Raw genomic sequence first — 27765 nt, forward strand, 5'->3', positions numbered from 1 at the left:
GAGGGCGGCGGCATGAGGGGGTCCACACGGTGCACGTGGGGGTCCCCTCCCCCCCAGCCTCTGGCTGCCTCTAGGCAGAGGGGTTCCGGGTAGTGGAGGGAGAGTCAAGACCACCACCTTGGGGCGGGAGGCTGCGGGGCTGAGCCTCCTGAGGAGGGGCAGTCAGGACGCAGGGTGACACGGGGTGTCTGCACTGAGACCGCCTGGGACGTCGTCCCGGGGCCGGGTGTCTGCAGTGAGACCGCCTGGGACGTCGTCCCGAGGCCGGGTGTCTGCAGTGAGACCGCCTGGGACGTCGTTCCGAGGTGGTCCTGTCCTGTTCTCGGACATCCACAAAGGGTGCTTGACGTGAGGACAGACTTGGGGCTCTGCCAAAGGTCTGCAGGGCGGCCGTGCCCGGTTGGGGGTGGGCGTTGCAGTCACGGGAGGCTGTGATGGGGTTCCAGTCAAGAGGACTCTTGGGGGGTCCCAGGGCCGGGACCGGGGACTCACGGGGCCCTGGATGACCTCAGTGGCCTGCGACGCAGACCCTGGACGCGAGCTTGTCCCCTGAGGGGTTCAGGGCAGCCAGTCAGGGCGGTTTCTGTCCTGAGATTCGTCATGGAGCTGCCTCTGCTGGGGATCATGGACAGGTGGGCGCGTGGGGGGTAGGAGGGGCTATGACCGAACCCCAGGACCCGTGGGCGGACCCCGGAGCTCCGCCTGGGGTTCCGGGAGTGAGCGTGGGCCTGGAGCAGGTTCAGGAGCGAGCCGAGGCCGTGCCGAGCCCCAGGGGAGGAGAGGGGGCGGCGCCCTGTGTCACCGCTGCTTGGGGACTTCATCCGCTGAGGCCCAGCCCGGCCCCGCCCGCCTCCGCGCACCGCGGCCGCCGTCCAGGCAGCCCCGCCTCGCCCGCGCGCTGGGGCGTCCCGGGCACGGCGGTGACCCGGCGGGGCCCCCGGGGCCTGCACGCCAGCCGCCCGGCCCACCGGCCCGGGACCCGCGGGAGGAGCGGGCACCGCCCCGGGCCCACCCCACGCGGAGCCCAGGACCACACCGCGGGCGGCGAGAGCACAGTTTATTTGTTGAGGTTCTGGGGGCTGGGGGGGCGCCGAGGCCCGGCACCGGGCCCGCGCTCCGCGGGAGGGAGGGAGGGAGGACCCCGCTACCCCCGACCCGGCCACGGCGGACCTGCGTGTCCGCCCGCCCGCCCGCTCTCCCGAGGTCTCCACCGCCGCCGCCGCCGCGCCCCGAACCGCCCCGGGCCCAGGAGCCCAGCGGGGAGGGGCCCCGCCCGCCGGCCCGCGGAGGGGAGGGGAGGGGAGGGAGGGCCGGCCGGCTGGCGGGCTCCTAAAGAAACACCTGGCGGCGACTTGCGTTCTCTAAAATAGCTCTGTATACAAGGTCCTCATCTATCGTACGTTTCCCAGACCCTGGCTCCGGGGCCGCGGGGGCCTGGCACGCGGCCCCGTCCTGCCCTGCCCCGGTCACGGGCTCCACGGACTGCCCTGCTGCCCGCTGCCGCCGAGCGGCACGAACGAGGCGCCCTGCAGCACCGAGGCGCAGAAGGAGCGGCAGCGCTTGCAGGGCCCGGCGGGCGGCAGCGCGCTTCGGCACACCAGGCAGGGCGCTCGGAGGTCCCGCGGCAGCACTGCGGGGAGAGGGGCGTTCAGAGCCGGCCCGGCCCCACCGGGGCACGGCCCGCCCACCGAGGACAGGCCCCGCCCACCATCGCCCGGACCCCCGCCCACCGAGGACAGGCCCCGCCCACCGAGGACAGGCCCCGCTCATCGAGGACAGGCCCCGCCCACCATCGCCCAGACCCCCGCCCACCGAGGACAGGCCCCGCCCACCGAGGACAGGCCCCGCCCACCATCGCTCCACCCCGAGGAGGGCCAGCCCACTGAGGACCAGGACTCCGCCCACGGCCACACCCAGGGAGGGCCAGCCCGAAAGGGCCCCGCCCACCAACACCTCACCCCAGGGAGGGCCAGCCCACTGAGGACCAGGACTCCGCCCACCACCACCTCACCCCGAGGAGGGCCAGCCCACTGAGGACCAGGACTCCGCCCACGGCCACACCCCAGGGAGGGCCAGCCCACTGAGGACCAGGACTCCGCCCACCACCACCTCACCCCGGGGAGGGCCAGCCCACTGAGGACCAGGACTCCGCCCACCACCACCTCACCCCGAGGAGGGCCAGCCCACTGAGGACCAGGACTCCGCCCACGGCCACACCCAGGGAGGGCCAGCCCATTGAGGACCAGGACTCCGCTCACGGCCACACCCCGGGGAGGGCCAGCCCACTGAGGACCAGGACTCCGCCCACGGCCACACCCCAGGGAGGGCCAGCCCACTGAGGACCAGGACTCCGCCCACCACCACCTCACCCCGGGGAGGGCCAGCCCACTGAGGACCAGGACTCCGCCCACCACCACCTCACCCCGAGGAGGGCCAGCCCATTGAGGACCAGGACTCCGCCCACGGCCACACCCAGGGAGGGCCAGCCCATTGAGGACCAGGACTCCGCCCACCACCACCTCACCCCGAGGAGGGCCAGCCCACTGAGGACCAGGACTCCGCCCACGGCCACACCCAGGGAGGGCCAGCCCATTGAGGACCAGGACTCCGCCCACCACCACCTCACCCCGAGGAGGGCCAGCCCACTGAGGACCAGGACTCCGCCCACCACCACCTCACCCCGAGGAGGGCCAGCCCACTGAGGACCAGGACTCCGCCCACGACCACCTCACCCCGAGGAGGGCCAGCCCACTGAGGACCAGGACTCCGCCCACGGCCACACCCAGGGAGGGCCAGCCCACTGAGGACCAGGACTCCGCCCACGGCCACACCCAGGGAGGGCCAGCCCATTGAGGACCAGGACTCCGCTCACGGCCACACCCCGGGGAGGGCCAGCCCACTGAGGACCAGGACTCCGCCCACCACCACCTCACCCCGAGGAGGGCCAGCCCACTGAGGACCAGGACTCCGCCCACCACCACCTCACCCCGAGGAGGGCCAGCCCATTGAGGACCAGGACTCCGCCCACCACCACCTCACCCCGAGGAGGGCCAGCCCACTGAGGACCAGGACTCCGCCCACCACCACCTCACCCCGGGGAGGGCCAGCCCACTGAGGACCAGGACTCCGCCCACCACCACCTCACCCCGGGGAGGGCCAGCCCACTGAGGACCAGGACTCCGCCCACGACCACCTCACCCCGGGGAGGGCCAGCCCGACAGGGCCCCGCCCACAGCCCCGCCCTGGACACGACCCTCCACTGAGGACCAGGCCCCACCCACCGCCCCCGCCAAGGACCTTGCCCCTGACCTGGATCCCCGCCTATGCCCCACCCCACTCCACCACACGGGTAGGGAGCCCCACAGCCCGGCCCTGACACCGCTGGTATGGCCACCCAGGTGCTCAGCAGCATCAAGGAAGGGTTTCAAACGTCCTCATGACTAATGTGCGAAAGAATGAGCAGTTCATAATGACATGTGAACAAGTGCTGGAAAGAATAGCAGACACACAGCACCAAGGACTGCAGACAACTGGATATAGACTCTAGACTGTGCAACTTCAAATACAGTAAGAAAATACAGGTAACAAAAAGAAAGCACAAAAACTGACCGCATTTCTTCTTCTAAAAGGTACCATAAGGAAGTAAAAAGAGGGCTGGGAGTTTGGCCTAGGAAGGAGAAGACGGACAGCTGGGTGCTGGTGGTAATCCGAGCACTCACAAGGCTGAGAGCTGAGGATCGCAGTTTGAAGCCAGCAGGGGCAGGAAAGTGTGTGAGATTCTTATCTCCACATATAAATCAGAAAAAGGCACAAGTGGTCTGGGAGTTTGGCCTAATGGTAGAGAGCTTGCCTAGCAAGCACGAAGACCTGGGTTCGATCCCTTGGTACGATGTACATAGAAAAAGCCAGAAGTTCCAAGACATGTGAAAGGTATCAATGTATGTGAATTAATGCACCTTCTACCTGGCAAATATCATGTAACCCTCTTATTAATTACAATAAAAATATTTTTTTTAAAAAAGAAAAAGCCAGAAGTGGCTCAAGTGGAATGCTTGCCAGGACTGGCAAAAAGGAGGAGGAGGAAGAGATGTCAAGGGTAGGAGATGGCATTTGCAATACAATGTGACGCTGCTATAAACCAAGAAGTGTGAGAGCACTATGAGACCCATTTATGGGCACCTCAAGAATCAGCAGACATCCCCAGGAGAGGAAATCAAAGTGGCTGATAAATGAATATTGCCAGCTTCTGCTCAGCAGCGTGAGACGTGCGGACCCGGTGGCCGCGGTGCGGACCACCAGCATGTTAGCTGGTCAAAGTGCAGACCAACACAGTCCTGGGGCTGCACCTCAGCACCTGGTAAAATGGGGTGAGCCGTCCCCCATAAGGCTGTTTTCTTTGAAAACAGCACCCCTCTTTTGCGGATGTAACCAATAGATGAGGTCCTGACTGAGAAGTGTGGGTCTCAAGAGGGAGTTCTGAAGCGGTGACAGAGGGAGAGGTTCACATGCAGACAAAAACGCTGGAGTGATGCCATCGCCAGCCACCAGGGGTCAGCGGTGGACACGAGGCGTTGTAAGACCATGGAGCCCCGACAGAAGAGACATTTCTGCTGTTTTAGAGGATAATTGCAATGGCAACACGGCAACATGGTAAATGCCATATTGTAAAAAACATGTGAAGGAGAGAGCTAGGGGAGGGGTGTCAGACAAATGGAGAGAGAAAGCTGGGCGAATGCCATCATAATATATATGAGATATAGACTGTGCAGCGATGAAAACGGGGCGTGTCACTTGAGGGGATGGGGTTGGAGGAGACGAGAGGACAGTGAAGGAATGGCACTGACCACATGGGTTCCGATGTGTCAGAGGTGGAGCCAGCCCATCTGCTGACTTTGCCCAGGAACAGCTGCAGGCCCCGCTCAGTCACACGGGGCCCCCACCCCACCCTGCCAGGGTCCATTATGCTTCGTGGGAACCTCTGTGTGTCCAGCAAATGTCCAACACTAGTGGGCGCTAGGCTTTGGGGATGTAGTGGCCACAAGAGAAGGGGGAACCCTGACTCCGGAGGGAAGACAAGTGGGGGGGACGTGCAGGACCAGACTGGTGGTGGGGCAGGGGAGACAGAGACAGAGGCAGGCAGACAGCCAGGGTGCTCGGGGAGGGGCCGGCTCCTAGGCCTCTCTGGCCTGCTGCTGACTGCCAAGCACCAGCGGAAGCCCCAGGTGCCAGCAGACCCACTCCTCTCCTCCAGAACCTGCAGAAACAAGGCGGGTGCCTGGTGTCCCTGTCACCTCACCCCCGTGCTCCCCAGGGGTGGAGAGGCCCACCAAATTGTGTCACAGGACCCCACAGTACCGCTCCAGAGACTGCAGGGGACCCCGAGCCCCGGTCCGGTCCCCTGGAGGAGGCAGTCGGACGTTTCTCCTCCCAGGGTGAGACAGAGCCAGCGGCTCCCACCCCGTCACAAAAACAAGGGCCAAGCAGCAGCTGCGTCTGCCCCTACCTGGTGCTCTGGAGAGCTGAGACAAGGCACTCTCGCTGGGTTTCACAGCGTGAAGCACAGGCGCCAGAGGGTGCCCACTCAGCAAGGTTGGATCCAAGGGTTTGGTGGGCTGGGCTTTGGCCAGGCCACTCCTGGAGGCCTTGCTCTCCACACGCGGGGGGTTATAGGCGGGGAGCACATTGCCGGGTCTGGCTCGACAGCTCCGCTCGGCCGGCTTCGGCACCAGTGCCGTCCAGCTGGAGGAGACTCTCGCGCTCTCCCGTTTCCAGTCCTCCTGCAGGGCCGTGGAGGACATTCCCACCGACTCTGGCCCGGGCCAGGAGCCCTGCGCCTTAAGAGCCTGTGTCTCTGAGAGCACGTCTAGGTTGAAGGTGGTGAGGTGAGGCACGGGCTTCCTGGCTTTGCTCGTATTAACTCCTTCCACGTAGAGGTCGGACCCGCTGAAGGGGGGCAACTCCACTGCAGGCTGGAAGAGGAGGCAGCAGGCCGGGGTCACCTGACTCAAGTATGGGCCACTGGGACCTGGCACAGACCCAGGAAGCCCACAAGCTGGCACGGGTCCCCTGTTTAGGGACCTGCTGCCGCTTTTTTCCAAGCTCTGCCAGACAGAGAAGCCTCAGCCAAGCTTCCTGTCTGCTCAGCTGGCTGCAAGGTGCTTCTTTCAGAGAGCCCGGCCGTCTCTGGGCACAGGGCCTGACCGACAGGGACAGTGGTCCACCCTATTGTGGCCCAGTCTGTAGGAGACCCTCAAGTGAGGGGTCTCCGGAGAGACTGATGATAAAGGAAGCCTGGGAGCACCCTGGGGGGTGGTTAGGGTTAGTGAGCCTCCCGCCCACGAAGGGCAGGGTCCACCGGCTGGCAGGAAAAGGGAGGCAGGACCGTGAAGGCCGTGGGACAGGCGACCCTGGCTGAACAGCGAGCCCTTCATTCATGCCGACAAGAAGGTCCAGGCCACACCCGAGTGCTGCCAGGACTCACCCAGCAGAGCGAGGGAGCAGAATGCACGTCTCCCAGTGGCCGGGAGGCAGAAGCCGGTGTGGTGGCCCAGGCCGGCCGCTCGAGCAATGGCCCTCACCTGTCTCCACAGAAGTTCAAAGTTGCCGATGTCACAGTTTCGGTCCAGCCTCCGGTCCACCACGACCTTGATGGTGTCCTCCTGGACCTGGGCACAGAGCTGGGCGGTGACGGGCGTGGACGGGTGCATGGTGGGGCTCGAGTTGATCTCGATCAGCCAGGGCTTGAAGTCCCGCCCCAGAATGAAGTCGGCGCCGTAGAGCTCGAAGCTGTTCTTGCGGGGCTCCACGTGGTCCTGCGCCACCCGCATGGCGTTGGTGATGGCCCTCTTCATGGACGGGTAGATGATGCTGCCCCAGGCCGCCCCGCGGCCCCGCTTCTGCAGGTACTCCTGGAAGCGCGAGCTGGTCCACATGTTATGCCCAGGCAGCAGCGGGCTGCGCTCCTTGTCATTCTTCAGCCGCCGCTGGATGGAGTTGTTGCACAAGTGGATGGCGCTGTGAGAAACGACGCAGTGAGGCCCCGCGGTGGGCAGCCTGCAGCCCTAGAACTCAGCCTGGCCTGGCACAGGGCAGCTCTGAGAGGCCTGCAGGGACTGAGTGCTGCTGGCTCTGTGATCAGCAGTCTTGGGCCCCTTTGCTATGACAATGACAGTGCTGGGGGCTCACCGGGGGCCGCTGTGCAGGGACTTCCGGAGCTGCTCTTCTCACCCCCACATGCCACTCAGGCACCCACCCCCTTATTCTTGTGCCTATGCTGGACCTCGAACTCAGAGCCTGCACTCTTGCTTAGCTTGCTTTGCGTACTGCCACCAGCTGAGCCATGCCTCCATGCCAGGTTTTTTTACTTACTTATTTTTTTGCTGAGTCATTAAAGAGAGAGTCTCAGGCTGGGTGCCAGGGGCTCATGGTTAGAATTCTAGCTACTCTGGAGGTTAAGACCTGAGGATCCCAGTTTGAAACCAATCTGGGTAGAAAAGTCCCTGTGAGACTCTTATCTCCAATTAATCACTCAAAAAACGGGTCAGGGAGACGGGGAGGTTGAGATCTGAGGATCAAGGTTCAAAGCCCACCTGGACATGCATGAAAGTCCAGGAGACTTATTTCCAATTAACCACCAGAAAACCGGAAATGGCACTGTGGCTCAGGTGGTAGAGCGCTATCCTTAAGCTGAAGAGCTCAGGGACGGTGCCCAGGCCCAGAGTTCAAGCCCCACGACCGACAAAACAAAAACAACACAAAACAAAACAGACACACATGCGCGCACACACACACACACACACACACACACACACACACACACACAAAACCAGGATAGGGCAGAGTCCCACCTGCTGGGCCACAGTCATGGCCCAGGGGCTGGAAACAAAAGGGAGGAAGTCTGGACTGTGAAGACCATGGATGTGTGTGACCCTGGCTGGTGGCCATGGCTCCCGGGCCCCACTGAATAGTGAGTCCTTCATTCGTGTGGACAAGAAGGTCCAGGCTCTGGCCACACCCGAGTGCAGCCTGGACACACCCAGCAGAGCCAGGGAGCAGAATGCACGTCTCTCAGTGGCCGGGTGCTGTGACTCAAAGTGGTAGAGCACTAGCCTTGAACAAAAAGCTCAAGGACACAGGCCCCGAGTTCAAGCTCCAGAACTGAAAAATTAATTAATTAAATAAATAAAGAGTCCCAACATGGAGTTTTCTGCCTTGGCCAGCTTTGAAGTGCACCCTCCACATCTCAGCCTCCGCAGCAGCTGGGATTTCATCCATACGTCTCTGGCACCACTGGACAAGAGACCCATAGGTGACATGCAGGGTTGGGCAGAGACCCCAGTGCCCTGCTCTCTCCCCTGTATGAGGTAGTAGATGTGATGCCGATGTGGCTACTTCCCCAGAAAAATCTGCTGAACAACTTCCCACTGATTTTCCTGCAAAGGCCCCACAGTTATCCAAATCCCAGCCCAATTTTGGGGTGACCACCACAAAATCATCAGAGGGGTCAGGAGAGGCTGGCAGGAATTCCTAGCTCTTGCTGAGGCTTCAGACTGGGGATCTCCCTGTTTGCCAGGAGAGGGGGTTTGTCCGGCCCAGACACTTTGTCCTGAGTGTCTTGAGCCCAGGTGGCCCTTGGCGGTGGTGGCAGTGATCTCAGGAACACAGAGCGGCGAGCAGTCGGCGCCCATCCAGGCCCGTCCCAGGCCTCGGGTGCTCACTGACCTGTCCAGGTTGTCCAGGGAGAAGCGCTGTGTGGAAAAGCGCAGGTAGCTCTCCTTGTAGAACCAGATAGTCAGAGGGTTCCAGTCTGTGACCAGGAACCACTGCCTGATGTCAAACTTGGTGTCATAGATGAGCAGGGGCGTCTCGATGTACTTCTGCACCACCCACTTGTTGTCCTTGGTGGCCGGGTGCTCGGTGGCCACCAGCTCCAGGATGTGCTCCACACGGTCCATGCACACTATGTCTGCAATAGCGGGAGGGGCCGGCTTGGCGCGAGCTCTGCCGAGGTCCCCCTGGCACTGATGCGGAGCCAGCGTGGCAGGTGGGCGCCCTGCACGTGGGGCCAGAACCAAGAGAAATATGGAATGTTCCGTCCCAGGGCCCAAAACTACCCCGGGTGTGCCGCGAGCAGGGGACAGGAGCCGCGTTGGCAGGAGCCTTTCGTCCAGTGATGGCTAATACTAAGGAGTGACCATGTAATCGGGGCAGGCTGGAAAACAGGCTCTCCATGTCCACCTTGTCCAAAAGTTAGCTGCATGACTCTGGGTGAGCTGGAACACATAGCTGGAGTGCCAGGCACTGCTGTGTGACACAAAATGTAATGCCAGCAAGGCTCTCTCCCCCCCCCCCTTCCCGCCCCGGGATCCTCTGGGAATGGGACAAGAGGGAGGCCCTGACTGCAAACACCTCTGCCATCTGCACAGACCAATCAGCAATGGCCAACAGACATGGGAAACTGGCAAACAGTTTCTGTTAGAGCTGCTGAGGTTTTGAGCACCACCTGGACAATTCTGACTGATAGGGCTGGAGGCGGCTCGCCAGCAGAGCCTGCTGTGCTCACTTCCTTGGCGACCTGCTTGAGAGGAATGCTCAGAACAAGCAACAAAGCACTGAAGGTCACCCCAGGGCTGCACTGTGGCTCAGGGACAGGAGAGGGTGCAGGTGTCGCCAGCAGAGGCACCCTGAGCACAGGTCTGAGTGGTCTGTGGGGCATCTTGGAGCACAGGTGTCTGCAGCAGAGGGTGGCTGGGAGGTCACAGAGGCCCTTGGGACAGGAATGGACTCAGGGCAGGGTCCAAGGAGAAGCACAGCCCAGGGCAGGCAGGATGAGGGGGCCATACAGCAGGGCAGAGGGAGGGCCCCGGGGGTCTGCAGGCACCAGGAGCGGGAGGCCCCACACAGGTCCAGGAAGGAGTGCAATGAAATAACACATTAATAAAGACTACTTACAATCACATGGAAATCACTTGTGAAATATGGAAACTCTTAGGACTACAGTAACTTAAGAGGCAAGAAGACTATCCAAGCTAAAGTTCTATTTAAATATTAAGGAAAACAACATTCTGTAAAAAGAAAAGGATATAGCTTAAGTCACAGAGGCAATTCATAGCTCTAAAGCATTATTACTGGACAAGAAAGATTGGAATGGGGCCGAGAGTTTGGTCTAGTGGTAGAGTGCTTGCCTAGCATGCATGAAGACCCAGGTTCGATTCCTCAGTACCACATACATGGGAAAAAGCCAGAAGTGGTGCTGAGGCTCAAGTGGTAGAGCTCTAGCCTTGAGAAAGTCCAAGGACAGTGCTCAGGACCCTGAGCTCAAGCCCAGGACTGGCAAAAAAAAAAAAAAAAAAAAGAAAAAAAAAGAAAGATTGGAATAAAGGAGCTTAGTGTTTAAGTCATAGATAAAGGGGAAAATGTCCTTTCTGGGTCTGGAAGTTTATGTCACTCAAGTGCCTAAGTGGCTAGTTAAGGCCCTGAGTTCAAACCTCAGTACCGCAGGGACCGGGAGTTTGGCCTAGTGGTTAAAGTGCTTTCCTAGCATGCATGAAGACCCGGGTTCGATTCCTCAGTACCACATACATAGAAAAAAGCTGGAAGTGGTGCTGAGGCTCAGGTGGTAGAGCTCTAGCCTTGAGAAAGTCCAAGGACAGCGCTCAGGCCCTGAGCTCAAGCCCAGGACTGGCAAAAAAAAAAAAAAACAAAAACAAAAAAAAACAACTCAGTACTGCAAAAAAAAAAAATGAATTCAGAAGTTATTTTTTGGAGACAGGAATCAGATTAGAAAACACATAAACCCTACCAGGAAAAATTACTCATGGCTGTAATTTGAGGAGAAAAGGAGGAAAATCCAAGCAGACCGGTAACCACACCATAGACAAGAATTCATAGCGGTTTAGGATCTGCTGCCAAGATAGAATCAGGTTCTATCCCTCCCTCCCTCCCTCCCTCCTCTTCCTCCCTCCTTCCCTCCCTCCCTCCTCTTCCTCCCTCCCTCCCTCCCTTCTCTTCCTCCTTCCCTCCCTCCCTCCTCTTCCTCCCTCCCTCCCTCCCTTCTCTTCCTCCCTCCCTCCCTCCCTTCTCTTCCTCCCTCCCTCCCTCCCTCCCTCCCTTCTTCCTTCTCCTCTTCTTCCCCCTCCTCTCCCGTTCTCTTTTGTGCTGGTGCTGGGCTTGAACTCAGGGCCTTGCACTCTCACTGGGCTTTTTTGCTCTAGGATGGGGCTCTATAGTTGAGCCACTTCTCTATGTTCTTTTTTTTTTTCTGGTAAATTGGACTTTTCTGTTTGAGGCTGGCTTTGAACTGTGACCCCAGATCTCAGCCTCCTGGACAGCCAGGATTACACGGATAGGCATGGGGTCTGTCTAGGGCTTGGTTTGCACAGTGACTTGGGTAATGAACCCGAGGAAGAGGAGTTGTGCTGCTGATATCGAAGCCCCCCATCCACCTAGGAGGTAGAACATTCCTGCTGATGAATCCATCCTCAGAAATAAAAAAGGATGCCCCTCTCACGTGGTGGAGCTCCAGCCTTGAGAACGCCCAGGACTGGCCATGAAGCTCGGGAATACCGACAAGGAATGCTGGCGGCCGCGGGTGGACAAGCCCAGTCGAGCCCGCAGGAAGGACACCCGCCTCTGAGTCCCGGGAGCCTGGGCGTTTAGCCCTGGGTCTCCTTCCTGCGCTGGGAAGGGGACGCAAGCCTGCGGAGACTCACCTCGCCCCCGGGACTTGGCAGCCGGCTTGATGATCCAGATGTTGTGGATCCCGTCGATCTCTGTCTGGGGGTTCACAGAGGTGATTTTACTCAGCAGGGCTTGGCACTGCGAGAAGTAGCTTCTCGAATCGGAGATGACAGCATTACCGCTGGAAGCAAGTTGAGAGCACAAGGCTCTGAGGGCTGCCGTCCCCTCCACAGCCCACAGGGCCAGCACCTCTAGATGGGCAGAAGCTCCCACAGCCAGGCAGGCCCCCCACGCCCAGGTGGGTGCTCCAGCCTCACAGGCCCTTCACATGCAGACAGGCTGCACCGCCTGGCCAGCCCCCGACCCCTCACCGAGGGCCCCGGTCTCCGGGCCATTGGGCACCGAGGGCCCCTGGGCTGTGCCATACTGGACCAGGGAGTAGTACTGCTGGATCAGGTCATTCCACTCAGCCTCAGAGAGGTCCTCGGCGCCCTCCCCGGAATCATCGATGTCCTCGTGCTCCAGCTGCCCCAGGTAGGCCTGGCACACCTTGCACGCCACGTCCACCAGCTGGCCCGGGAGGCCCCGGAATCTGTTGTCAGCATTCTCAGGATCTGAAACCCAATGCAGGTTCCAGAGTGTGGCCCCCACTAAGGGGCCAGAGGCTGCGCACCAAGCCCACTGGGGGGCCCCTCCAGTCACCGGGAGACACGGAGTCCCGGCCAGGGACCGCTCCCTCCCATAGCTGCACACTGACCACAGGGAGGCAGGACCTAGACACTTCCTGACACACGCAGAGACTAGATGTGTGCTATCCTAACACTCACACTCACTGACTCACTGAACAGGAACACTGCGCGTGCTATCGTAGTGCTCACACTCACCGACCAGTGAGACCGCGTGGGCCATCCAGTGCTCACACTCGTTCTCATCTGTGAAACTGCGTGGGCTATCCCAGTGTTCACACTCGCTCTCGTCTGTGACTGCGTGGGCTATCCCAGTGCTCACACTTGTTCTCGTCTGTGAGACCGCGTGGGCTATCCCAGTGCTCACACTCATTCTCGTCTGTAAGACTGCGTGGGCTATCCCAGTGCTCACACTCATTCTCGTCTGTAAGACTGCGTGGGCTATCCCAGTGCTCACACTCATTCTCGTCTGTAAGACTGCGTGGGCTATCCCAGTGCTCACACTCGTTCTCATCTGTGAGATGCGTGGGCTATCCCAGTGCTCACACTTGCTCTCATCTGTGAGACTGGGTGGGCTATCCCAATGCTCACACTCACTCTAACCTGTGAGACTGCGTGGGCTATCCCAGTGCTCACTCGTTCTCGTCTGTGAGACTGGGTGGGCTATCCCAGTGCTCACACTCGCTCTTGTCTGTGAGACTGCGTGGGCTATCCCAGTGCTCACACTCGCTCTCATCTGTGAGACTGGGTGGGCTATCCCAATGCTCACACTCACTCTAACCTGTGAGACTGCGTGGGCTATCCCAGTGCTCACACTCGTTCTCGTCTGTGAGACTGCGTGGGCTATCCTAGTGCTCACACTCACTCTAACCTGTGAGATGCGTGGGCTCTCGCATCTGCTGCCCAGGGCTGACTGAACACCCCTACCCACTCATGCTGGCAGGCCCTCTCCAGTTTCAGCTTGCGTGTTACGACATCTGAATTACAAACCACCTTGCTTCTGTTTCCGGCTACGTTGAACTGATACTAGAGATGCCCTCAGACCACAGTGGACCTAAGCTGGAAATAAATAAGAGAACTGGGAACTCCTGGCCTCACATTCCCTTCAAATCTACCAATCCGGTCCTGTCTCCAGAACTGCCCCAGTCACGGCTCTGTGCCCCCTTCTCTGCGCCACCCCCGCTTTGAGCATGCATGCCCCCGAACGCCACACACCTTCCAGATGAGCCCACAGGGCAGGTTGCCCTCTTCTCTCTAATCCTTTAATCATTTCAATCCACGAGACTCTTCCTATGACTTGTCAGTCACAGCAAGACTCACTTAAACACTCAACTAACACACCACCACATCAACAGGCTGAAGGAGGAAAAGACATAATCAGAGTCACAATCTAACCTCATCATGATGAGGACTCTCAGCACACCAGGAATGGAAGAGCCAGGGCCCAGCAGCCCTCTGCCAACGCACCTTCCACCAGAGGAAGGCCAGCACTGCATCCACAGAGCCTTTCCAACTACACCTGACATTTAGCTAAACTAGTAAGGTAAGGAAAGGTACATAGTTTGGGAAGAAAAAAACAAACAAACGATATTTATTGACAGATGACCTGATTGTCTATGCAGACAACCAAAAAGAAGTAAATAATTTCCCATCACTTTCTTACATGGCAGTAAACGAGCAATTTAAGTAAAAAATAAAAAGGCATTCCACTTACATTAACACTGTCCCAAAAGATACAGATAGATAGATAGTAGATAGATAGAAAGAAAGATAGAAAGATAGATAGATAGATAGATAGATAGAAAGATAGATAGATAGATAGATAGAAAAATAGATAGAAAGATAGATACATAGATAGATAGATAGATAAATAGATAGATAGATAGATAGATAGATAGATAGATACATAGATAGATAGATAGATAGATAAATAGATAGATAGATAGATAGATAGATAGATACATAGATAGATAGATAGATAGATACATAGATAGATAGATAGATAGATAGACAGATACATAGATAGATAGATAGATAGAAAGATAGATACATAGATAGATAGATAGATAGATAGATAAATAGATAGATAGATAGATAGATAGATAGATACATAGATAGATAGAAAGATAGATACATAGATAGATAGATAGGTGTATATGATCTATATGAGGAGAATCACAGTATTGGTAAAGGTTACTGAAGACCTAAACTAATGAAGATATGACTTTAGGGACTACGTGCTGTCACCTCTGTGGACAGGACAAGGCAGGACAGGAGGGACCGGATGCTGCTGCCTCTCCGTGTTATCAAGGTGTCATCCGAACCTCATGTACACAGAGTCCATCCAAAGTCACACAAAGTTCATTTGTGAATATTAAAGTTACGCGGAGAATCCAAAGAACTGTCAAGACAGCTGGAGGATGTCAAGACTTGTAAATCTGGCAGCCCTGCTTAAGGTGCAAAGAACAGAAGAGAGTCCAAAGAAGATACCCTCGAGCCCACTGGACACAGCACCCGCACCCACCGACAGCAAGTGAGCCTTTTCCATCTACGAAACCTGGGACACTGGGCAGTGACATGCAAAACCCATACTCTAAACGAACTGACTTCGCAGGGATCCGAGGTCCAGATGCAATCTGGAAGACTACAAAACTCCAATGAAAGCAAACAAACAAGCAGAAATCCGATGGCTTTTTCTGATTGACTTTTGGGGGAGGGGCAGTTCCGGGCTTGAATTAGGGCTGGGCACTGTCCCTAAGCTTTCTTTGCTCAAAGCTAGTACTTTACTCCTTGAGCTACGACTCCACTTCTAGGTTTTTTGGTGCTTCAGTGGAGAGAGTCTCCTGGACTTTCCTGAAAGACTCATATGAGCTTCCTGGTCAGCCAGGGTTACAGGAATGAGCACCCCTGTCCAGCTTTAGGATGACTGTTGCAGACACACCGCCGAAGGCTTGATCCATGAGAGAGATTATTAAGAAATTAGACTACATTAAAATCTTCAGGCCAGACGCCCGCAATCCTAGCTACTCAACAGGCTGAGACCTGAGGATTGAGGTTCAAAGCCAGCCAGACTCATCTCCGATTAATCACCAGAAGTGGCGCTGTGGCTTAAGTGGTAGAGCCATGGCCTTGAGCTGAAGAGAGCAGGGACAGCACACAGGCCCAGAGTTCAAGCCCCAAGACTGGAAAAAAAAAATCTTCTGTGTGAAAATCATTGTTAGAAGACCCTGTGGAGAGTGGCCGGGGATTTGGCCTAGTGGTGGAGTGCTTGCTTAGCATTCTCAAAGACCCGGGTTCGATTCCTCAGTACCACATACACAGAAAAGTGGTACTGTGGCTTCAAGTGGTAGAACTCTAACCTTGAGAAAGCTCAAGGATAGCTCTTAGGCCCTGAGTTCAAGTCCCAGGACTGGAAAAAAAAAAGACACTGGGGAGAAAAACGAAGCCTGGTAGAAGATATTCCCATGTAACGAAGGCATGCTGTACAGAGGGCACACTCTCAAACACCGGGCCCAAGGTGCAGGATCCTCAGCCCTGCGTCAGCTCTACAGACAGGGCGGTGGTGAGGCTTAGGCCTCTGCGAAGACAGGGCATTGGCTCTGGATAACCCCTGCAACAGCTGATCCCCACCCCGGGGGCCTGTCTGCTCCGCACCTTTCCTGAGGCTGGGGTCGCTGCTCTTGGGATCCTCCTTTCTACTCTTGGATCTGATCCTGCCGAGGTTCTGGTGGCTGACGACCCACTTGAGAATGCTGGAAGCCACTGTGCGCCGGAAATCGTCTGGAAGGACAGCGAGGCCTCGGCCCCCTCTCCCCCCTCTGGAGCTGGGGACCTGGGCCCCTCAGGGCCACATGGAGCTCCCTGCCACCTGCCTGCCCGGCATCCCCCGTCCTGCAGGCCCTCACTGCTGCACTGCGGTCTGTCTGATCTGCCTGTCCACATGTCCCCTTCCCCGCTGGCTGGCTCCTCTCGGGCCACTCCACAGACTATCTAGACAGACAGACAGGCCCTGTGACATCTCCCACCTCCATCTCAGGGTCCTGGACACCCTGGACACTCTGGTGGCTGAGTCCTCCAGTGCCCCAGGGTCTTGCCTGCAGCCGTCCAACACACAGGCAGAACACAGCTACCTAAGCTGCACAGCCCACGGAGCAGGAGTCTGGGTCCAGCCCCGCCTGAGCAGTGGGACAGAGGCCCACGGGAGGCTCTCGAGCACCTCCAAGTACAACAGAGCTCCTACTCCACCACCCGCCTCAGCCTCAGCTGCCTCTTGTCACCCACCCTTCCAACACTGGACTATCCTTGCTAGGTGGACCAGAAGTCCTTGGCCAGGCAGGGAGGGGCCTCAGGCCGTAGTCACTCACCCAAGAATTCCTGCTTCTCGCTCTCAGTGCAGAGGCCATAGCAGCGTGGGAAGAAGGAGTCGGGGTTGGCCTGGACATACCACGGCAGGCTCCGCATGTTCACACACAGCCCGATCTCCGGAGAGAGTGGCAGGTCAGGGGCCACCGTGGGTGGGCCTACCCCATCTCTCCCATGGGCCAGCCACGGCCAGCCCCTGGGACCTCTGCTTAGCTGGTGTGCTCTGAGGCAGGGGATTCCCTGGTCCCAGGACCACCCTGGGACACAGAGAATGGCACAGGGTACCCGGGGATTCTGGGCCCCGGCAAAGTGCAAAGTAACCAGCCAGCAGGAGGTGTGAGGGGGCCTGGGGAGACAGGACCCCACCAGACCAGTCAAATGGCTCTCCTAGCAGCAAACCATCCTTCAGGAGCCATGTTCCCACAGGCCCAGGCACCTGCACTGCCCTTGCGCCTCTGGCCAAGCCCCAGGCCCCCACCCAAGCCCCAGAGCTTCCTATCCAAGCCCCACCCCTTCCCAGCCCCTGAATGTCCCACCCAAGCCCAAGAGTTTCCTATGCAAGCCCCAGACCCCCACTCAAGCCCCAGAACTTCCCACCCAAGCCCAAGAGTTTCCTATCCAAGCCCCAGACCCCCACTCAAGCCCCAGAGCTTCCCACCCAAGCCCCAGACCCCCATCCAAGCCCCAGAACTTCCCACCCAAGCCCCAGGCCCCTGTCCAAGCCCCACCCCCTCTCAGCCCCAGGACTTCCCACTCAAGCCCCAGAGCTTCCCACCCAAGCCCCGGACCCCCACTCAAGCCCCAGAGTTTCCTATCCAAGCCCCACCCCCTCTCGGCCCCAGGACTTCCCACCCAAGCCCCAGAGCTTCCCATCCAAGCCCTAGAACGTCCTATCCAAGCCCAAGAGTTTCTTATCCAAGCCCCAGACCCCCACTCAAGCCCCAGAGCTTGCCCCCAAGCCCCAGAACTTCCCACCCAAGCCCCAAGCCCCCACCCAAGCCCCAGAACTTCCCATCCAAGCTCCAGGCCCCCATCCAAGCCCCAGAGCTTTCCACCCAAGCCCCACGCCCCTCACCCAGGTCCTGGAGTCTCCCCCTCTCCCCCACCTTGGTGGTGAAGGACGCGGTCTTCCCATAGTGGTTGAGCATCTGGTCACCGTTCAGGTTGTGGTAGTCAATCACATCTCTTTTGATCGTCCAGAGGAGGTATGGCATCTCATTCTTTACCAACCTAGACTGGCAAGAAGAAACCTTTATCAGCATCCCTCCTTCAGGCCCACTCAGGCGGGGCTGCGGAGACACAGCCAAGTTAACGCAGAGGCTGCAGTGTGACCTGCAGTGTTGGCTGAGACAGGCACTCCTCAGGTAGCACCCTGGCTTCTGGAGCCCCGTGGCTGGGGCAGCAGTGGGACCAGCCACTCACTGGCCGAGACCGAGTCTCATCAACTTTATTCTTGCTCAGGCTGGCCAGGAATGGAGATCCTCTGCTCCTGGCCTCACCAGTAGTCGGACTATAATGTCCTTTCCAGTTCCTGTTATGTATGCCTTGTCCACGTCATCATGGCTAACCTTTTGCTCCTCTAGGTTTATTTATTTATCTTTGTCAGTTCTGGGTCTTGAACTTGGGCCTGGGCACTGTTCCTGAGCTTCTTTTGCTCAAGGCGAGTGAGTGCTCTACCACTTGAGCCACAGCACCACTTCTGGCTTTTTCAGTGTATCTGCTACTGAGGAATCAAACCCAGGGCTTCATGCAGGCTAGGCAAGCACTCTAGCCCCATTCCTAGCCCCCGGTTTGCTCCTCCTTATGGAGATAGCTGTGGGACAGAGTTATAGGGGAGATACGCTGGGCACCAGGCCAGCCTGGGTATTATCGCTGCTGCATTCTGGGGATCCATCTGCTTGTGGGCTAGGCTGCCTGCCCACTGCAGGCACTCAGCAGCACTTCTGAGTTCTCCACATTCCCAGACGACTTTTCCCGTGACTGTGAAGGTGGGGTGGCAGGGTTTGAAGCTGGCACCAGGGAAAGCCGTGTCTTGGCCTACATCCCACAGACCCCATCTCCAGCCCTGCTGGTCCTGCTGTAGCACAGGTCAAGGCGGGCCGCGGAACCTACCATCACCTCGTGGATGTCATCGATCCTCTCCACCACCACGTCCTGGTTTTCCTTGATCTCAGTACCTTTGATCTCTGCAAATAAAACGGAAGCAGACTGAGGAAGCCGCAATGTGGCGGAGGTGTCTCTAATGGGGTGACCAAGGTGTGACCACATCAGGGGGGCCCTGCCCACTGCATGGACATCTGAGGCGGGCACGGAGGGTGGAAAGGACATGGAGACAGGGGGAGATGTCACCAGACCCAGGATGAGGAGCACCTCCGATACTCTACCCCGGGCCCCCTCGTCCTCCGCGGTCTGCAGGGTTTTGGGCAGGAAGTGGAACTTCTTCTCCACCCAGCCCTTCCTCCGCAGGGCGGCCCGGATGACAGGGTAATGTCCGTAGATGGAAAAAATCTTCTTTTCCTGAAATGGCAGAGCGTGTTTTCCACACGGCACCAGAGGGTTCGGGGACCGTTTCAAAGCAAGCAGAGTGAGGACTGCAACGTGGGAGGCCAGCACGCCTTCCCGGAGAGACAGCCAGGGCAGCGCCCGTGTGAGGGAGCAGAGCGCCCTGTGTGCCTCTGCCCTGGGGCCTGAGCTAGATGTCACACACGCGCACACACACACACACACGCGCACACACACGCACACGCGCACGCGCACACACACACACACGCGCGCACACACACACGCACACGTGCACGCACACACACACACGCGCACACACACGCACACGCACACACACGCACACACACACACGCACACACACACACACACACACGCACACACACACACGCTCTCACTCACTCACCTGAGGGTCTCAGGCTGTGTTTGAAACTTAGCTCTGCTTTGCTTATAAGAAATCATAAAAATTAACTTACAGATAGGTTAGAAAATAAAAAGATATATATTTAATTTTCTTTGGGGCAAATAAGTTTTATGAAAATAAATAAATCATTGTATCATTTAAAAAGATTCATTAGAAAGATATATATATATATATTTTAATTTAAAATTTTTTATTGTAATTAGTAAAAGGGTTACATAATATTTGCCAGGTAGAAGGTGCATTAATTCACATACATTGATACCCTTTCACATGTCTTGGTACCCATTTCCCTCCCCCCCACACCCCCCACCCCAGAAAGATATATTTTATGCATTTATTAGTCCATTATACAAAGCAAAACTGAGCAGACCTGCTGAACAGTAAGTACGCTGAAAAGATGTTTATCAGTAAGTGACAGTGGGGACGCTGGGCAATGTGCCGGGGTGGACTCTATGATTGCTGGCCCTGTCTGGGTGTGTGCGCCTCGGACCCACCGCACTCCAGTGTGGTCAGCGCAGGAGGACCCTGCTCTGCCTCCGAACAGCAGAGCAGTGTGGCTGCTTTTGTTCTCTGACGTTTCCGCCCTGCCCCGCCCTCTGGGCACCTAGGATGGACCTTCTGTGAAGAGCAGGGCCCTGGCCCTCACACTGCCAGGGTGTGGACAGCAGAGCTGCCCAGGCTTGCAGAGTCCCAGCACCTTCCTCCTCTCCCCAGATCCCAGCAGGGATATTCTGGAGCAGAGGCCCTTCAAAGCACTGCCTGCCTAGAGCAGCTCTGGGCTGTGCTGCTCCTCCGTGCCTCTGAGGGGCAAGGGCTCCTCCTGGCATCCTGTTCCTGGCCCCCAAGGGGCAGGTGTGTTGGGGGACCTGGTCCCAGGGGCACCAGAGGCAGCTGAGGGACAGTCCTCCGCCAGGGCCTTCCTTCCCATCAGGATGGATGGAGAAAGGTAGGAGTGCATCCCTCTCCCCGGCAATGGGTGGCCAGACCGGAAGCATCAGCGTACAAAGCAAGAGGGAACGCTGGCCTTGGGCTCACGCCAGAAGAGGGAGCTGGCCAGGCTGACACACTCTCTGAGTCCCCAATGAATTTCCATCTCATAAGTGAGTCCCAAAGAGCTGTTACCTTGATGGCTTTTTCTGTTAATTGTCTTGCTATTTTGTATCTGTCCAGTTTGGGGGAAGAAGAGTCTTGAGGAATTCCTCGTTTTAATTCTGCAGAAAAAGAGCAGGGGTCAAGGCAAAGGAAAGTGTCCAAACCCCGAATAGAGGCCCTCAGACACGACAGCCATCCTCAGAGACACCCTCCCCCCACTCCACCCCCCGTGCCTACCTCTCTACAGTTCTCTGGCTCCACCACCCAGACCCTTACTGGCACCACTACTCGCAGAGCTCCGGCCCTCCTGACCTGCCTCTGGCCTATGTCGGAAGTCTCAGTCAAGCTGGGCTCAATCAGGCCCAGGCACCCTGAGGCCACCCCCCCCCATCTCCCCTCCAGGCAGCACCCACTGAGCAGGGCTGCCCTGTTGCTGCCCTTCTCTCTCCAGACTTACAGGCAGAATCCCCATTCCTGGGCCTCTGAATCAGGCCAGTAGAAACATAAACGTTCTATCCAAACACCAGAAGTGGCTCAATTGAGCACAAGCCTTGAGCACAAAAGCTCGGGGAGCACTGGGCCCTGCGTTCAAGGCCCAGGACCGGCAAAAGCAAAACAAAAAACAAACCCCACAAAGCAGGAAGATAGAGTGTTCTAGATCACAGGCAATCAGGAGACAGAAGAACTAGGTGTAGTATATGGTCCAGGCAGATTCTGATGCGTGTTTAACAAACTAACCATAAACGTTCTTTTGAGGAAATCTGAGAGATGTGAATATACTCCAGGTGTTTGATTTTACTAAGGAATTACTGATGACTTACCCGAATGTGAAAAAAGAATTTGGTTATGTAAAAAGATGCCATTTTAGAGATAAATGATAAACAGTAACTAGATAATATGAATATTTAGAAAACGCTAATAATGATTTAGTCAAGCCATTATTAAAGACAAAAGGGAGCCTGATGCAGTGGCTAGGATTTCACCTGACCCTAGCTCCTTGAGAAGCCGAGAAGAGGACGATCATAGTTCAAAGCCAGCTTGGGCAGAAAAGTTCACAAAGCCCTGTTTTCTCATCCTGTAACTAGGCATAGAGGTGCTCGCCTACCACCCTAGATGAGGTTCATGGGAGGCTAAGAGTGGAGAATTGTGGTTCCAGGTAAACCCCAGGTAGTACAGTCCACTCACCTTCACCTCAACCGAGACAACTGGGTGTTATGGTACACACCTGCCACCTAGCTACGGTAGGAAGCAGGAAGCATAATTTAGGCAGACTGTGGTCCAGGCACACACCCGGATAGGAAGCAAAACCCTACTCTAAAAATTACCAGTATACAAAAGGGCCTGAAGTATGGCTCGGTGGTAGAATGTTTACTCAGGAAGTGTAAGCCTGAGTTTAAATCTCAGTATCATTTAAAAAGGGGGGTAAGCAGGAGACAGCAGTTTATAATTTTAAAAAGATCAATCTATCAAAAACAGGTAAAAAATACAAGAGTGAACAGACCTAATAATACGATTTCAAGATACCTAGAAACAAATATTGACAGAGCAAAGACAGAGAGAACTCATAACCACAGCCTGCTTCTTTCTGTGAATGAAAAGTGACACAAAGAAACGTCAGACTATACATAATGACTACCTGATCTGACCTAAACAGCCTGCATGCGACAACGCTCCACTTCAGACAGACTCTTTGAATAGGCACAAGGAACACTTTCCAGGTTCAGACAACCGTCCCCAAGACAATTAAAAAAAGTGATGATGAGACCTCGCAGTGCTTCGTCTCGGCCTTCCGCGTGGTTGGACTGATGCACACTAGAAGATGAGTGAAGCCCACGTCTGGGTGTGTCTGTGAGGGTGTTTCCAGAGGATCAGCTCAGGGCTCCTTCTAGCAAAGCTCTAACTCACCATGGATGAAGATTTGACATAGATTGGGAGGCAGCAGACCCGTGAGAGGCTGGGCCAGAAGATGTGTCCCTGGTCTACCTCATGCCTTGACCTCCTCCCATCTCTACCCAGCGCCTGTCTGTGGTGAGGCGAGCTAGTCCCTGACTACTAAAACCTCTGTAACCACAAAATAAGGTAAGTCTCTCCTCCCTTCAGTTGTTTCTGTCCAGTTTTTGGTCACAGTGACAACAAAACTAACACAGAGACTAAATTTCCTCACAACTTTTAACCATGAAGTAATATTTAAATGGCAGCTAATTTTTTTTATCGAAATGTTCAAAAATTTAGCACCATCCATTTTTTTTTATGATTTGTTAATGATACTGGGGTTTGAACTCAGGCACTCTACCACTTGAGCCATGCCTCTAGCCCTTTTTGCTTTTACTTAAAAAAATGGGATCCTACATTTAGGTCTGGGACAAAATCCTCTGATTTATATTTCCTGCACAGCTAGGATGATGATACACTAGTGTGCCTGGACACAGCACACTTTATTTTTTTCTTTTCTTTTATTTATTTATTTATTTTTTGCCAGTCCTGGGCTTGAGCTCAGGGCCTGGGCACTGTCCTTGGACTTTCTCAAGGCCAGAGCTCTACCACTTGAGCCTCAGCACCACTTCCGGCTTTTTTTTTGTATGTATGTGGTACCGAGGAATCGAACCCGGGCCTTTGTGCATGCTAGGCAAGCACTCTACCACTGGGCCAAACTCCCGGCCCGTGGACACAGCACACTTTTAAAACAAAATGAGCAGACCGGGCTCCAGTGGCTCACACCTGTAATCCTACCCAGTAGACCAAGATTGGGGCTCAAGGTCAGCATGGGCGGGCACCATCTCAACCAATGAGAGCTGGGCATGATGGTGTACCCTTGTTATCCCAACTACAGCAGAATACTTGAAACAGGAAGACTGAGTCTAAGTATGGGTGCCACTACCTTAAAATAGCCAGTGCAAAAAGAGCTGGGAGCATGGTTCAATGGCAGTACGTCTATCTAGAAAGTATAAGGCCCTAACTTCAAACTCCAGTACTGAGACAGGGGGAGGCGGAGGAGGGGGAAAGAAGGAGAGAGGGAGAGATGGGGGAGGGGAGAGGAGAGGAAGAGAGAGGGAAAGGATTTATTAAATGCATGCTTCAGAAAACAAATCTAAAAGTAATTATCCAAATTGTAATCCAAGAGGCTTTCTTAGAAAGCAGCTGGTGCTGTGGCTCACGCCTGTAATGCTAACAACTCAAAAGGGTGAGATCAGATCTCCGGCTGGGCGCTGACCCTGAGCTCTTCAGCTCAAGGCTACCACCGTGCCCTTGTGCCACAGCCCCACTTCTAGTTTTCTAGAGGTTAACTGAAGATAAGAATCTCAGGTCCTTTTGTGCCTGGCTGGCTTTGAACCTTGATCCTCAGATCTCAGCCTCCTGAGTAGCTGGGATTACAGGTGTGAGCCACCACACCTGGCTGGGATAGTACTTTTTCTCCGCTTTTTTTCTTCCACTCCTAGAGCTTGAACTTAGAGCCTGTGCACTGTCCTTGGACACTTTTTGCTCAAAGCTAGTTCTCTGTCACTTGAGCTACAGCACCACTTCTGTCTTCTTCTGTGTATGTGGTACCGAGGAATCAAACCCAGGACTTTGTGCTTGCTAGGCAAGCACTCTGCCACGAGGCCACACTCCTGGCCCATTAGAACTTCTAATTTTAATGAAATCTAATGATCAATCTTTTTGGTAATACTGTGTTCTTAAGAATCCCTGCTACCTCCAATGTCTAGAAAGTATTACCCCAAGGGCTGGAGTGTGGCCTCGTGGCAGAGTGCTTGCCTAGCATGCACAAAGTCCTGGGTTTGATTCCTCAGTACCACATACATAGGAAAAAACTGGAAGTGGTGCTGTGGCTCAAGTGGTAGAGCTCTAGCCTTGAGAAAGCCCAAGGACGGTGCTCAGGTCATGAGTTCAAGGCCCAGGACTGGCCAAAAAAAAAATCAGAAATTCTGAATTGTTATGAGCATGTGAAGGTAGGAGGCAAGGATGTAAAGATACTAACGTAATAAATAACAACATACTATGATGTGAAAATCCTAAATGAATATGATGGGAAAATACTAACATCATGAATATGAATGATATGGATATAGAATAGAATGAAAAACAATGGAGTGAAATACAGCTAAAATACTTAAGGAAGTATATTGTCAATTCCAACTTGTATCTAAGGGTATGTGACCCTAAGAGATAAGCCCGCTAAAACAAACCGCCAGCACCAAGGCATAGGGAGAGCGTAACCGTAAATGGAGATAGAGTAAGACACCAGAGCACTCTTAGACACAAACAATCTGAAAGAGACATTTCTGGGCCCTAACCAATCCAAATCAAGCAAGAAGGAGTAGGGCCAGAGAAGAGGGGCCAGGGACCAATACAAGCAAAGGACCCAGAACGAGGGACAGCACTTCTGCCGGCCTTCACCGAGACTGTGGTTCGAGGATCTTTGGCCTGTAGAAGCTGCTCCTTGCCTGAGGGGACCAACCAGGACAGGGACTCGTGGTGCAGCCCCAGAGCTCACACCGCTACAGGACGGGGAGGGGACAGGACTGGGAGGGGCAGGCCCTGTTCAGCTTCAGGATTAAGAGATGTCAGAGAGGTGAGCCCAGCAGGGGTGCTGGACAGCAGGACAGGTAGAACCAGGCAGGTCAGGACTCGAATCTGGCCTTCACGCCCACAAGCCTGGCACCCGATTACCTGCCTATTATAGTGAGTTACGAAGGGGCAAGGAATTGCTAAGTGCCTGGCCAGCCACAGAGTCCTCAGAGGTGGTGAGAGGACGCACACAAAGGCCTGCTGTCACCCAGAGCTCGGGGATAGACAAGATCTGGAACATGTACTCCACCATCATAAATTGTAAGGGAAATGCAAAGTGAAACTGCAGAGACAGAGGGGGAGGGAGGGAGGGAGGGGAAGGGGGGAGGGGGAGGAAGGGGGAGGGGAGAGGGGGAGGAAGGGGGAGGGGAGAGGGGGAGGGGCAGAAAGGGGAGAGGGAGGGGGAGGGGAGGGGGAGGGGGAGGAAGAGGGAGGGGGGGTCGGCGGGCAGCACCCTCCAGGACGCCCTGGCCAGCACACTGGTGGAGCGGGTGTTTCAGGATCAGCCTGAGCCTTGTCTGAAGGGCGAACCTGGGGCGCATGTCATGGCGCGGCGTCAGCTCTGGACGTGGATGTGGACGTGGACGGGGCGCCCGCCCCCCCAGGCCCCCCCAGCCCCGCCGGCTCTGGACGTGGACGTGGACGGGGCGCCCGCCCCCCCAGCCCCCCCAGCCCCGTCGGCCCCCCCCAGCCCCGCCGGCCCTGAACGTGGATGTGGATGTGGACGTGGACGGGGCGCTCGCCTCCCCCCCCCCCCCCCCGGCCCCGCCGGCCCTGGACGTGGACATGGACGGGACGCCCGTCCCCCCCAGCCCTGGACGTGGACGTGGACGGGGCGCTCGCCTCCCCCCTGGCCCCGCCGGCCCTGGACGTGGACGTGGACGGGGCGCCCGTCCCCCCCCAGCCCTGGACGTGAACGTGGACGAGGCGCCCGCCCCCCGGCCCCCCACCAGCCCCGCCGGCCCTGGACGTGGACGTGGAGGTGGACGTGGACGTGGACGGGGCGCCCGCCCCCCGGCCCCGCCGGCCCTGGACGTGGACGTGGACGTGGACGGGGCGCTCGCCTCCCCCCCCAGCCCTGGACGTGGACGTGGACGGGGTGTCCGCCCCCCCTACCCCCCCCCCGGCCCCGCCGGCCCTGGACGTGGACGGGGCGCCTCGGTACAAACTGTTTTCTTCTCTCGCGTCCCCATCGGGCGAGGCGGACAGCAGCTTCTTCTCGCCGGGCTCCATGCTGGCTTCCCGCACCTTGACCCTAGAGCCCCGGACCCCTGCGGGGGGAGAGGTGGGGGCGCAGACGTGACCGGCGAGTCCAAGGAGGCTCAGGAGGGGTCCCCGGGCGGTGGGGGGCCGGGCCTGGGGTGGCGGGGGGCCTGGGGGGCGCGGGCCCTGGCCCGGAGCCGGGCGGGCCGGGGCGGCCGTCGTGGGGCTCGGGGCGCGGCCGCGGGCGGCGCGGGCTCCGTGTGCCGGGGACGGGGACCCCAGGGTTCTGGGGAGGGCGAAGCTCACCTGGGCCCAGCCCCGCGCCGCGCGCCCCGCCGCCCCCGCCCCCGGCCGCCCGGGTCGGCGTCTTGCGGTCGCCCCGGGCAACCGGCCGCCCGCATTGTGCAGGCCCGGGGCGCAGGCGCGGGCGGCGGGCGGCTCGGCGGGCGGCGCGGGGCGTCGGGCTGCGCGGGCGCGCGGGCCGCGGGGGGCGCGCGGCGCGGCGGGGGCTACGCCGGAGGCGGCGCGCGGGGCTCGGGGGCCCCGCGGGGGGCCTGGGCTCTGCCGCCCCGCGGTCGCCGCCTCTCGAGCCCGGCTCAGGCTCGGGCTGGGGTCCGGGGCCGCCGTCCGCGCGGGGACCGGGGCTGGGGGCTGGGACCTGGCGGGCCATGCGTCGAGGCGGAGCCCGCGAGTGGCCTCGACCCCCGCCCCGGCCGCACGCTCCAGCGGGCTCGCGCGGGTCACACAGGCCGGCCCCTGGCCAGCTCCCGCCGGGTCACAAAGGCCGGGTCACGCCCCGCCCCTCCCGGCCGGCGGCCCCCCAGGTCCGTGCCTCCCTTCCTCGGCTGCCCTGGCCGCCCGCCCTCCCCCCCCCCCCCGGCCCCACATCAAGGCGTGGGCACACCTGTGACCCTGCGCCCCACAGGAGGCAGCCGCACTTGCAGGTTAGCTTTTATTGCTCGAGAATTCTAGACTACCCAGCCAAAGCGCACCACGGGCAATCCTTGACACCTCGTTTCAAGGTGGCTTTTAAAGGCCCACACCAGCTTCTTTTGTTCTGAAAGTTGAACTTCAGGGCCCGGGAGGGGCACCGCACACCCCCCAAGGCTGTGCCTGCTGCTCCCCCCGTTCCAGGAGGAGGGGCGGACCCCAGTGCCGCCTGGGCCAGGCCAGAGGCTTTGTACTGGCTCTTAAGCTGCTAAGGACAAAGATGGCAGCTGCGCTATTCAGAGCTAGAGACCGAGTCCCCGTGCT

The 27765-nt window shown here is 57.5% G+C and overlaps 1 protein-coding gene across 4 annotated transcripts; it reads right to left on the reverse strand.

Annotated features, from left to right (window-relative positions):
• Positions 1–1049: 1049 nt before the first annotated feature.
• Ttll8 (tubulin tyrosine ligase like 8) lies at positions 1050–27190 on the reverse strand. 4 transcript variants are annotated; one of them, XM_090328924.1, is made up of 14 exons: positions 26818–26850; positions 26478–26579; positions 20773–20861; positions 19112–19244; positions 18840–18913; positions 17834–17962; positions 16730–16844; positions 16020–16145; positions 12107–12293; positions 11712–11860; positions 8722–8965; positions 6579–7014; positions 5504–5969; positions 1050–1630 (listed from the first exon to the last, which is right to left on the reverse strand). In XM_090328924.1, exons 2-14 carry the CDS (start codon positions 26539–26541, stop codon positions 1467–1469), a joined length of 2376 nt encoding a protein of 791 aa, XP_090185050.1. In that variant the 5' UTR covers positions 26542–26579; positions 26818–26850; the 3' UTR covers positions 1050–1466. The 4 variants fall into 4 exon arrangements, with proteins under 4 accessions (XP_090185050.1, XP_090185053.1, XP_090185051.1 ...); XM_090328927.1 differs by lacking the exons at positions 26478–26579; positions 26818–26850 and adding an exon at positions 27170–27190; XM_090328925.1 differs by lacking the exon at positions 26818–26850 and having other exon boundaries at positions 16020–16127; positions 26478–26619.
• Between the last annotated feature and the right edge of the window lie 575 nt (positions 27191–27765).

This window comes from Megascapheus bottae, chromosome 2 (genome assembly GCF_031878675.1).
Source record: "Megascapheus bottae isolate mThoBot1 chromosome 2, mThoBot2.hap1, whole genome shotgun sequence".
NCBI lineage: Eukaryota > Metazoa > Chordata > Mammalia > Rodentia > Geomyidae > Megascapheus > Megascapheus bottae.

Coding starts and splice junctions, on each gene's coding strand:
- Ttll8 (XM_090328924.1), bottom strand. CDS start 26,541: ATGGAGCCCGGCGAGAAGAAGCTGCTGTCCGCCTCGCCCGATGGGGAC. Junction 7,015..8,721: donor TCCCTGGACAACCTGGACAG/GTCAGTGAGCAC, acceptor CGTTTCTCACAG/CGCCATCCACTTGTGCAACA. Junction 5,970..6,578: donor TTGAACTTCTGTGGAGACAG/GTGAGGGCCATT, acceptor CTCCTCTTCCAG/CCTGCAGTGGAGTTGCCCCC.